We start from the raw sequence: 13,116 nt of genomic DNA on the forward strand, positions 1-13,116 counted from the left end.
CATCCAGCCGTAGCAGAGGCTGTGTAGTGCAGTGATTGGCAGTGTGGTTTTGAGTTGTGCAGGATGGATAGCTTTAGTACCTTTATCTTCCTAAAGAGAAAATAGAGTGTAGCCTGCGATACTGTCTATCTACTTGCTAAGATTATTGATAAATTAGCCGCTGTGCAAGTAAGCATGTGTTTATTAGCACAGGCTTGGCATGTAGTACACCCCTATTTTATCTCAGTATTAGGGGGAGAAGCAAAGAAATAATGCTCTTGGTGAAAGTGTAAAGGACATAGTAGTGAGGGGTTAGCATAAAAGAAGGAAGGCTAGGGGGAATGCCAGTGTTAGAAACTGGAGATTCCAGAGCCGGGGGATTAGAATTGTATTGAGAGTGAAACCAGTCTTACCCATGGACAAATGCAATGTCAAAAGATCTGGCCAGGAAGTTTGTCCACAGAGTTTAAGATTCTGGACATGGTAATAAAATCCAGCCTTTGACAATAGGAGTGGAACGCTGATGTGAAATAGAGGCAAATAAATATTTGCCATGTGCTTCTGTGCCAGGCATGGGAGAGTGTAAGATCTGGGCAAAACACCCTTGTATAGAGAAGGTTGGGAACTGCCGGTTAGTCACCTCGTCACCTGAATGGTGTTTGCTATCATAGCAGAGGAGGTGGCAGCAGTGACAATCAACTTTATCATAGTAACAAATGCTCAGGATTTCATTGGCTTAATGTATCACCAAAGAGGCATTTTAAAATAGGTGCATCTCCCAAGGGAAAGCAAATAATTAGTAACACCAATTTAGAATTTGAAAAAGCTGTCCTACATCCATTTATTTAGTCTTATAATTTCTCCTCTTCCCTTTTAAATCTCTAGTGTACAAGTTAACCTAGTTCTTTTCAGTGTTTGAGAAATGATGTGCTGAGTGGTCTTAGAGTGAATTGTTCGCATTCTTTTTTCTTTTCCTTTGAGACAGTTTTGCAGTTTTATTTTGTATAAATGACTAATAACAGTTGCATGCTTATGTATGTTTTTTTCACTCAGGATTGTGTTTCTGAGATTAGACATGGAGGACGCTGGACTCATTTATTGACAAAGCAGCACTCCATTTTTTAATCTTTTTTTAATTAATTACACTTTATACATTTTGTATCCTCCCCTAAGCCCCTCCCTCCTCCCCTCCCGATCCCACCTTCCCTCCCCCTTCTTCATGCATGCCCCTCCCCAAGTTCACTGATAGGGGAGGTCCTCCTCTCCTTCCTTCTGATCTTCATCTATCAGTTCTCATCTGAAGTGGCTGCATTGTCATCATCTGTGGCCTGGTAAGGTTGGCCCCCCCTGAGGGGGAGGTGATCAAAGAGCAGGCCAATCAGTTTATGTCAGAGGCAGTCCCTCTTCCCATTACTATGGAACCCACTTGGACACTGAACTGCCATGGGCTACATCTGTGCAGGGGTTCTAGGTTATCTCCATGCATGGTACTTGGTTGAAGTATGAGTCTCACAGGAAAGACTCCTGTGTTCAAGTTTTCTGGTTCTGTTGCTCTCCTTGTGGAGTTCCTGTCCTCTCCAGATCTTACTATTTCCCACTTCTTTCATAAGATTTCATTCACTCTGCCCACAGTTGGCCATAAGTCTCAGCATCTGTTTTGATAGTCTGCAGGGCAGAGCCTTTCAGAGGCCCTCTGTGGCAGGTTCCTAACTTTTTTCCTGTTTTCTTCTTCTTCTGTTGTCCATTCTCTTTGCTTTTCAGGATGGGGATTGAGCGTTTTAGTCAGGGTCCTCTCTCTTGGTTAATTTCTTTAGATGTACAGGTTTTAGTAGGTTTATCCTATGTTGTATGTTTTAATCAATGTAAATTGCTTAAGCACAAACTGCAGAGCTCTATCCTGGAGATAAACAGAGCCAATGCATATATCCACTCTCTGGTTACTAGATGGAGACATGACATGGCATAAGCAGTGGGAAAAATCTGACAGAAAAGGTTTATAAAGGAAAAAAAGGCCATCACCTTTTATGAAAGGTGCTAATAGGCCTTGAAGAAGCAATTTAGCATGCAAATTTTCTGCTTCATACAGCCAATGTAGAACTAAACAATTACAGATGCTTGGAGTACAAATCTAGGGCCCTGGGATTTGAAATGAAGGTTGAACAGTAGTTTTCTTAGAGGCAAACAATGAGTATCAGAACCCAAAGAGAAACTGACTCCACTGTGAGGCAATACCAAATTACTATGGAAGGGAAAGTCCAGCAAGTTGCAAGGGTAATGTACCTTATGATAAGCAGGAGCTAAAGTGGGATCCCTTCCACATATCTGGCAATGTGACTAGCATAGAGTCCTGTAATTGTTTGGTCTTTCAACCCAGATAAGCATGCTTAATATCTGAGCATCATGATCTACTGAGACATATGCAAACTCTTTTTTTTTCTTTATTAGTTACACTTTACTCACTTTGTATCCCCCCCCATGGTTCCCTCTCTCCTCCCGTCCCAATCCCTCCCTTCCTCCACCCTCTGCCTGCATGCCCTTCCCCAAGTCCACTGATAGGGGAGGTCTTCTTTTCCTTCCTTCTGATCCTAGTCAATTAGGTCTCATCTGGAGTGGCTGTGTTGTCTTCTTCTGTGGCCTGGTAATGCTGTTTCCCCCTCAGGGGGAGGTAATTAAAGAGCAGGCCAATCAGTTCACGTCAGAGACAGTCCCTGTTCCTATTACAATGGAATCCACTTGGATACTGAACTGCCATGGGCTACATCTGTGCAGGGGTCTTAGGTTATCTCCAGCAGCACTCCATTCTATACACAGGACTTCTGTACATATCAGTTCTACTACTGGGCATTTGCAATGTTCAGACAACTTTTTCTTGGCACCAAAAGAGTGCTCCTGTTAGTGTGACTTTTCATGCAGCAACTACACGGTAAAAACTGTTAGATGATGACTACTTCCCTTCCCAAGAGTCTTGACACACAGGTTGAGAACCACTGTCCTAGAGGCATATTTTGGCCAAAAATAATTAATAACTTAAAACTAAAAATTTTTCTCATCTTATTAGGAAACCAGTTTCCTAACATCTTATTAGGAAACAGTTTCCATCTTAAACTGAGGTTGAAATGAAAGTGTTTGTATTCTTTTTGTTTCTGAATGAGTATCCTAAAAAGGAGCTTGCCCTAAAGACTAGGGCAGAAGGGAGCCATGGGGAAGCCCATGAATATTCTTCCTTCTTGGTTTTCAATAGAGAGTTGGAAACTTAATTTGTTTTAAAAATAAGAGTAAGATTAATCAGATAATTATTTAAAGATTGTATATGCTGCATTAAGTGAAACATTTTTTTTTTTTTTTACATAGAATATTGTTTTGGGTCCCTTCCACTCAGTGGTAGTAGTGAAGATATGTGTAGACCACACATGCTTGTTATCCTGACTGTGACCAAAGTCAGCAAAGGGTGATCACAGGCTCACAGCCCCAGCAGTCCACTTTAACAAGTCTACTGTTCTCCATCTCTCTTTTGTCTAGTTGGCAACCATTTTACAAATTGTTCCTCACACTTTCCTCCAATGTACATTTAAGCAGACTGTCTTAGTTGGGGTTATTATTGCTGTGATAAAACCCCATAAAGAAAGCAACCTGGAGAGGAAAGAGTTTATTCAGGTTACACCTCCACATCACAGTTCAACACCAAAGGAAGTCAGGACAGGAACTCAGGCAAGGCAGGAACCTGGAGGCAGGAGCTGATGCAGAAGCCATGAGGGGTGCTGCTTATTGGCTTGTTCCCATGGCTCGCTCAGCCTGCTTTCTTACAGATCCAAGGGCCACCAGCTTGGAAAAGACACCACCTGATGTGGGCTGACCCTCCTCCATCAATTACTGATTAAGAAAATACCCTACAGGCTTGCCTACAGCCAGATCATATGGAGGCATCTTCTCAACTGAAGCTCCCTTCTCCAGATGACTCTAGTTTGTGTGTCAAGTTGACAGAAGAGTAGCCAGCGCAGACTATGCTGCTGATGGTTGTGTTCCTTGTTTAACACTATTATTGTGAGGACCGATGAGGAGGAGAGCACATGTGTTGGATACTCTGTTGCCTTTGGGTGAACAGCTGCTGTGATTGTGGCTCCTTCCACTTAGTCTACAAGCAGTGGTGACTGCAGGACATCTCTTTGTACCTTCCTGTCTAGTTTGTTTTCTGTTGTTGTGATAAACACCAAAGCCAAAAAAGGAACTCGGGAGGAAAAGTGTATTTCATTTTACAGCTTATAGTCAAATTTGAAGGGAAGCCAGGGCAGGAAAATGGAGGCAGAAGCTTGAGCAGAGGCCATGGAGGAATGCTGCTTACTAGGTTGCTCCTCGTGGCTTCTTCAGTCTGCCCAGGGGTGGCACCTTTCCAGTGACTTGGTCCCTTTCATATCAACCACTAACTGAGAAAATACGCAGACTTGCCTACAGGCAGCCTGATGGAGGAGGCATTTTCTTTTTATTATTTTTATTTTTATTAATTACAGTTTATTCACTTTGTATCCCCCTATAACTCCCTCCCTGTCTCCAATCCTCCCAGTCCCACCCTACCTCTTCCCCACCCAAGTCCCTCTCCCAGTCCACTGATAAGGGAGGTCCTCCTCCCCTTCTCTCTGATCCTAGTCTATCAGGTCTCATCAGGAGTGGCTGCATTGTCTTCTTCTGTGGCCTGGTAAGGCTGCTCCCCCCCTCAGAGGGAAGAGATTAAAAGAGCAGGCCATTGAGTTCATATCAGAGACAGTCCCTGTTCCCATTACTATGGAGGCCACTTGGATACTGAAATGCCATAGGCTAACTCTGTGCAGGGGTTCCAGGCCATTTCCATGAGTGGTCCTTGGCTGGAGTATCAGTTTCAGAAAAGACCTCTGTGCCCAGACTTTTTGGATCTGTCGCTGTCCTTGTGGAGCTCCTGTCCTCTCCAGGACTTACTATCTCCCACTTCTTTCATAAGATTCCCTGCACTCTGCCCAAAGTTTGGCTATGAGTCTCAGCATCTGCCTCGATACCCTGCGGGGTAGAGCCTTTCAGAGGCCCTCTGTAGTAGGCTCCTATCCTGTTCCTTGTTTTATTCCTCCTCTGATGTCTGTCCTCTTTGCCTTTCTGAATGGGGATTGAGCATCTTAGCCAGAGTCCTCCTTCTTGATTAGCTTTCTTAGGTGTACAGATTTTAGTATGTTTATCCTATATTATATGTCTAATATCCACTTATGAGTGAGTATATAACCTGTGTGTCTTTCTGCTTCTGGGATACCTCACTCAGGATGATCTTTTCCAGTTCCCACCATTTACCTGCAAATTTCATGATTTCCTTGCTTTTTATCGCTGAATAATATTCCATTGTGTAGATGTACCACAATTTCAGTATCCATTCCTCAACTGAGGGACAACTGGTCTGTTTCTAGCTCCTGGCTATTACAAATACAGCTGCTACAACCATGGTTGAGCAGATGTCCTTGTTGTATACTTGAGCCTCTTTTGGATATATGCCTAGCAGTGGTATAGCTGGATCTTGAGGAAGCACTATTCCTAATTGTCTGAGATAGCACCATATTGATTTCCAAAGTGGTTGTACAAGTTTAAATTCCCACCAACAGTGGAGGAGGGTTCCCTCTTTTCCCCTTTCTCCATATCCTCTCCAGCATGTGTTGTCACTTGAGTTATTCATCTTTGCCATTCTGATGAATGAAAGGTGAAATCTCAGGGTCGTTTTGATTTGCATTTCCCTGATGACCAAGGATGTTGAACATTTCTTTAATTGTTTCTCTGCCATTCAATATTCCTCTATTGAGAATTCTCTGTTTATCTCTGTACCCCATTTTTTTAAAAACTGGGTTACTTGATTTGTTGCTGTTTAACTTCTTGGTTCTTTATATATACTGGATATTAGCCCTTTGTCAGATAAAGGGTTGGTGAAAATCCATTCCCAGTCTGTAGGCAGTTGTTTTGTTTTGACAACAGTGTCCTTTGCTTTACAGAAGCTTTTCAGTTTCATGAGGTCCCATTTATTAATTGTTGCTCTTAGTGCCTGTGCTGTTGCTGTTCTGTTCAGGAAGTTGTCTCCTGTACCAATGAGTTCAAGGCTCTTCCCCACTTTTTCTTCTAAAAGGCTTAGTGTGTCTGGTTTTATATTGAGGTCTTTGATCCACTTGGACTTTAGTTTTGTGCAGGGTGATAAGTATGGATCTATTTGCATTTTTCTACATGTAGACATCCAGTTAGACCAGCACCATTTGTTGAAGATGCTATCTTTTCTCCATTGTATGGTTTTGGCATCTTTGTCAAAAACCAGGTGTCCATAAGTGTGTGGGTTTATTTCTGGGTCTTCTGTTTGATTCCATTGATTCACCATTCTGTTTCTATGCCAATACCATGATCCTTTTTCTAGACAATGTTAGTTTGTGTCAAGTTGACAAAATCTAACTAATACACCTTATAAAATTATTATTTTTTATTAAAAAAAATCTACCATGGTGGCTCTCTATGCATGGTCTCTGCAGACCATAGCATCAGTATCACCATGTACCTGTGAACAATCAGGGCCAAAAGCCTCAGCAAGACCTATGAAACCAGAGATTCTGGAGGTTGGGCTCGGCTTTTCCAAGTGCTCCAAAGTGATTCTCAAACCTGCTGAATTTGAGAGCCAGTTCTCTAGCATGCTGGGCTTCCCATATATTTCTTGAAGTCAGGACCAGTGTATTTCTACTAAGCTGAGCACACAGCTTAAACTGTGAAATGACTGCTGTGGCTAAGCAGTTATCTAACACTGCTATTCACATTACTCAGCTAATAGTTGCTTTGTCTAAACCAGAATTTCCTGGGTAATTCTTGTTGCTGCTGAGAGTTGGATATTCTTCATTGTGGTAAGCTGTCTTACTCACTGTAGGATGTTTAGTGGCCTCCTGGGTGATACCTGCTGGGTAACAGTATATTGTGATGGTGAGAGATGTTGTTATACATTGTTGTCTAGACCCCACAGAGGGGCAGGTAGGAGGGGGGAGTTTGCTGACACCTGACCACTGGCTATCCTAGTTCCCTGTTAACTGTTGATGCACACCATGTTATCCGTGATGCATTTTGTCTTTTTGGTGAGAGAAGAGCCAGGTATTAATTGATTATAGATATTTAGTCTTGGTGTTGTTAGCAATTATGAGAATTATAGTTTAGGGTCACCTTCCTTTTTCCCATTTATTTTCTATGTATAGTAAGCAGTGTTAGCCTCTGAAACATTACTGCTTTGTTAATGTTGTATTCTTATCCAAATCAATGACAGCATGATTTTCCATTATGTAACTTGTTTGCTTCACTTGGATACTCAAATAATTTTAGTTCAATAGTTTATCTAAGTGGTGGCTGTACTATATTAATTTCTTAGCAATGTAGTATGCTCTTTAAATTGTTTTAGTATTTTAGAAAAATTACTTATTAACTTATGCATGGGTGTTTTACTTGTGTGTGTATCTGTGCACCACATATGTGCTTGGTGCCTGTGAAGATCAGAAGAGGGCATCAGGTTCCTTGGAAATGGAGTTGCAGATAGATATGAGCCACCATGTGGGTGCTGGGAATCTTAACTGTGTCCTCTGCAAGAGCAGCCAATGAGTGCTGTTTCTTTCTTTCTTTCTTTCTTTCTTTCTTTCTTTCTTTCTTTCTTTCTTTCTTTCTTTCTTTCTTTCTTTTTCTTTCTCTCTTTCTCACTTTCTCTCTTTCTTTCTCTCTCTTTCCTTTCTTTTCTTTTCTTCTTCCTGTTCCAGGAATTGAAGTGAGGTTCTCAGGCTTAGAGACAAGTGCCTTTACCATTGAGCCATTTGGCCAGCCTTTAAAACAAAAGGTTTCCTACACTAATCAGTGTACTCTGATTAGTCACCTTTTCTCCCTGCCACCCTCCCCTCTTCACACAGATCTCTTCCATGTTCATGACTTTTAAAAGTTCTGTTTGTGTCCCTCTGAGTTGAACCTGGAAGGTCTGTGTGACAATGGGTTTAAACGATCCACCAGAGTCTCCTGGACTCAAAACTGGGCACACAACTGGATGCTGTGCCTCCCTTCTCTCAGAATGTTAGTTGCCAGTAGTTCAGCAGTAAGTGCTGGATGGGCCCTGTGAGCCCCTTCTCACCCATAGCTCTCTGTGGGTAGGGCCGGTCTTATCTAGGCCCAGTCCTCTTCTCTTAGTCATTATTTCATTACTGTGAAGAAACATCCCGACCAAGGCACCTCTTATAAGAAAAAACATTTAACTGGGGGCTTGCCTACAGTTTCAGAGGCTTAAATCCTTTATCATCATGCCGGAGAGTGTGTGGTAGACAAGTGTGGTGCTACAAAGTGGCTAAGAGCTACATACTGATGGGGCAGGAGAGAGAGAAGGAGATAGATAGATAGATAGATAGATAGATAGATAGATAGATAGATAGGGACAGAGACAGAGACTGAGCCTCGTATGGCCCACCCCCAGTGACACACTTCCTCTAAGAAGGTCACACCTCCTCATCCAGTACCACTTCCTGGTGACTAAGCATTCAAATATATGAGCCTAGGGGAGCCATTCTTTTTCAAACTGCCACAGCCAGTTAAAAAAGTATTTTTAACTTAGAAATGAAATCCTCCCTTGCTTGGTTTTCATCTTTAGATTCCTCCAATCAGCATGTTGTACCTTTGCTGTCTATCTTCTGTTACTTTCTCTCATATCCTTTTTACTTTCAAATTTTTATTTTTCTATTTAAATGTCTCCATTTTTTTCTTCATCAGTGATGTTTCATTCCCCCTCTTTTCTAATTCAGTCATTTTTGAAATTTCTGCTGAGTTCTATCACCTCAGTTCTGTGTTTTCCTAACTAATGATGACTGTGATCTTTTTATTCCTTATGCATTTTCTTTTGTGGACATTAGTAGGTTAGAGTTATATGTTTTGTGGGCTCTTTCTCTTGTGGTGATAAGGACTATTAGTCTTTGCCTTACATTTCCTTTAAACCCCCCCCCCCCACACACACAAACACACACACACAGAACTGGATTATAATCTTTAAATCCTGATGGTGTGGTTTGGAATAGCTGCCTATTTTCAGGGTTCTAGAGCCTTTTAAAAAATTGCCTTCTGTAGTGTTGAATATGGCATGTTTTGCCTTTTGAGGTTCAAGTGCTTGAACACATGAGCCTATACCCACATTTATATCATAACAGTAGTGTATTTGTTAATGTGGCTGATGTGATGCATTACCATAAACAGGGTAACCTGAACAACAGATATATTATTTATATATATATTTTATATATATTATTCTGGTTCATAGTTCTATGGACCAGAAGCCCAAAATCATGAAATCAGTGGAATTCTAGGGATGCATCCATTTTGGCTTCTTAGTGCCTAGTGAGTGTCAGCATACTCTGGCTTAAGACTACATCACTCACATTTTCATTTCTGTGGTCAAATTGCCTCTCCTGTGTTTTCTTCTAGTTAATTCTTTTATATACTCATGTTTCTAGACATAGATAATCGTAGGAGCCGTCATCTCAGGACCCTTCTAAAATTAAGAATACCTTCCCTGCCATTTTAGGATAAGGATGTAGACATATTTTTAGGGGTTACCTTTCAGCCTATGACAAGTAATTTTTTTGGATTATAGTTTCCACTTTCTGGCCATCTTCCTAGATTAGTATAGTTTCCTATTTCATTTGCTGTTCTCTTTTCTTTCTTCATTTTGACTTTAAATTTTTACTTATAAAGTTAAAAACAGTGAAATGTTTATGATATCCTTTATATCACAGTATGCCATATTGTATCAGGCCAATATTTGCTATATGGCAGGACAGCCTCATTCAAAACTAGAACTAGCTTCTTAGGACTGAAACCTATACTACTCTGAAGAAACAAAAATATTACCCCAAAAAATCTATTTGACAACCTTATGTTTAATGCTCACATACATTTCATAAGCCATGAATTATTCTTGTTGTAGTTTTCTGTTGCTATGACAAAACACTGTAAAAGAGTTCATTTGGGGCTCACAGTTTGAGAGGATCAGAGTCCATGACCATCATGGTGAAGAGCATGGGAGCAGGCAGACAGACATGGTGCTGGAGCAGGAGCTGGGAGCCCACACCTTGAAACACAACCTTGAGGCAGAAAGAGGGAGACTCAGAATGACTCCTTTGAAACCTCAAAGCCCACCTCCTGTGACACACCTTCTCCAGCAAGGCCACAGTGTCCAGTCTTTCCCAAACAGCTTTACCAACTGGAGATCAAGTATTCAGATACATGAGCCCATGGGGGCCATTCTTCTTCAGATGACCACAGTTCTGTTTGAAGAGAAGTAGAAATAATTTTAAGTTATTCAAAATATGTAAATAAATAAATGTTATGCCATCAGTATTTGACTTCTTTTCAGAACAGGTGGGATTTCCCTCCAGTACTTGACGTGTTGCTCAGGCTATGTGTTAAAGAAGGGTTTGTAATTCATGGAAAAGTTTTTTTTCCCAGAAGAATTTGAATACTTTCCCATAGTATTTAGGCCTCTAGTATATCACAAAGATTATTTTGGGAACATAGCCTTAATGCATGTTAGACCAAAAAGGTATGTAAGAGACCAAAGTATTTAGGCCTCTAGTATATCACGAAGATTATTTTGGGAGCATAGCCTTAATGCATGTTAGACCAAAAAGGTATGTAGTGGTCTGTAAGAGATTTGAGTGTATCTTTCAGGGGTTTTGTGCTGTTTAGAGACAGTCTTTACAAGTAATTTCAGTGTACACAAAATTTGTGTTTTTACTTCTTATTTTAGTTGTTGCTATGATTATTATGTTACTATTTTACCATAATATATTTTATCATTTATGTATTTTTATAAAATGAAGCAAACTGTCAGATCATAGAGCAGAATGCAGTAGAATTTTAAAGTATTAATAAGGCTGTATTAATAAATTATTAATAATAACACTTAATGACATGTGTATAAATAGGAAATCCTATTTTAGCTAACTGTAATGTCTACATGTATTTGATATAAGATTTAATTACCAAAATTTTTATCTCTGGTTTTAATTTCTTATCTGAATGATGTGTTTAAAAACTTGTAGGAAGTCATTAAAAGCAGTCTTTTTCAAAATAACCCATTAAATTAAAAATTCAGCTCCTAATTTCAAATTTAAAAATTTGCGTTTTCCTTGTAAGTGCTGGTCAAGATATCCAGGGAGCAAGTGTGATTGCAAACCTTCCATTTTTGATGCGACAGAATCCTACTGAGACACTTCGGAGAGTCTTACCCAAAGTCAGAGTAAGTTGGTATGAAATAAGATTTCAATTTCTCGGGTTCCCCCCCCCCCAGTAGCGTTGTCAATATTGAGAGAAAATTTCAGAGTTTTGATGACTGATCTTTTACACCTACTAATGGAGTAGAAGAAGCGTTTCTGTGTTTATTTTGAATCATGATTTAGGAAAGTTAGTTGTAAAGAATTCCTTGGTGATTTTCAGTAAAGAGATTTCAGAGGTAGATCTTTAATAATTTAAAGTGTAACCATCTTTATGAAATTATAGGTATATCATTTGGTATTGTTTTTAAATTTAAAAAAATTAAAAAATTATCACAGTACTTTTATGTCTGTATTACTGATAATAATTTAACTTAGATCCTGCATGATCTGCCTGTGGTGACTTCTGAAGAATCATCAAATGACGTTTATTATGGTGATCACAATTTTAGTTTATATTCATTCTACTCCTATTTTCTTTCAGAATTAGTTTCTTGCTGTGAACATAAATATTTTCTCTGTTATCACATTTCCTTCTCTAAGTATGCCCATTGGTTATTAATCTATTATGGTAAATATTTAATAATCAGTATTTCTTATTTATTTGCACCTGTGTGCAAAGATCTTTTTTTACAAGTATTTTATGAGCTGACATCAGTCTTCGTGTTGTACTCTCTAGTATCTAAACCAGTAATGGGGTCAGGGGTTGCCTGCTGTTGGAGATAATATTTGCTAAAAATGAATTTTATTTGCTTTCCTTCAGTTTTCCATTTGGTTATAACTGCTTACAAATTAATTTATACATATTTAAAAACTAATTGTTAGCATATCTTTGAGTTTTGTTTTTTGGCATTACATATAGCATGGTTCCAACTACTATCATTTTTATAAGGAGCCTACATTTCTGTAAGATAACATGAATTCCTACGGCTACCATGGTGATTCATGAGTACATTAACCTTTGTTATGTGTCTTTTCCCAGAATCATGGCCGATTTTGAAGTGAGTAAGCTTGTATAGACCACGCCTACTTGTACATTCGATTTTGGTACAGTTAGCTGACCCAACATTGTTATCATGGCACCCAGAAGCACCAGTTAAATGGTAGAAAGGATAGGTCCTCTTGGCTAGGGAATTAATGTAAGTAAGAAAATTGGTTAAAGTAAAAAACATCAAACATTCTGCATATTTTGTTGAGTTGGCTAAGTCTGGTCCACAGAGAGCAGACTGAGTATCTAAAGTGAATGCCTGCTTCCCAAAAAGGCCAGAAGAGGGTATCATGAGGATGCCCTGAGACATGAATAACAGATTGATTTTAAGCTGCCATGTGGGTGCTGGTAATTGAATACAGGTCCTCTGGAAGAGCAGCCAGTACTTTTAGCTGCCGAACCATCACTCCAGCCCTTAGCATCTAGTTTTATAAAAGAAGAATAAAGGATGAAAGGTAGACAGCAGCAGTCTTTAGAAGTTCTGAAATAGTTCTGCCAAAATTTTGCTGATTTTATTATAGTAAAGGCAGTTGATTATCTCCTAAGAAAGTTGCATGTTTGAAGCTCTAGGTTCAAGTCAAACCCCTTTAAAAAAGGAGAATATGCATTCATGTATATACAGTGTATTTACACAATTTCAAGTGTATCTTCTGAAACTATAAGATGTGCTTGAGTTATGCACATATTGGTATTTTTATGTTTTGTTTAGCTCTGGCTGTCCTGGAACTCTCTCTGTAGCCCAGGCTGGCCACAAAGTCAGAGTTTTTCCTACCTCTGCCTCCCAGGTGCTGGGACTAAACACATGTGCCACCATGCCCAGGAGAAGATATGATTTTAATACAAAACATTAACTGATTAATTGGATTCAAAGCAAGTGCACATTAATGAATTATT

General features: G+C 39.7%; 1 protein-coding gene across 7 annotated transcripts in view; it reads left to right on the plus strand.

Moving 5' to 3' along the window:
* Window positions 1-13,116, plus strand: part of Ppp4r4 (protein phosphatase 4 regulatory subunit 4) — a 99,104-nt gene that overhangs the window by 21,548 nt on the left and 64,440 nt on the right. For 5 of the 7 annotated variants that reach the window (XM_021649449.2, XM_060388097.1, XM_021649446.2 and 2 more), the window contains exon 3: window positions 11,158-11,260. The exons of 1 other annotated variant lie outside the window; for it this stretch is intronic. In XM_021649449.2, the coding sequence (XP_021505124.1) occupies window positions 11,158-11,260 (103 nt within the window). Of the gene's footprint in view, window positions 1-11,157; window positions 11,269-13,116 lie in introns of those variants that run through there. One more of the 7 variants, XM_060388100.1, reaches the window with a different exon arrangement.

Source organism: Meriones unguiculatus, chromosome 7, assembly GCF_030254825.1.
Source record: "Meriones unguiculatus strain TT.TT164.6M chromosome 7, Bangor_MerUng_6.1, whole genome shotgun sequence".
Taxonomy (NCBI): Eukaryota; Metazoa; Chordata; class Mammalia; order Rodentia; family Muridae; genus Meriones; species Meriones unguiculatus.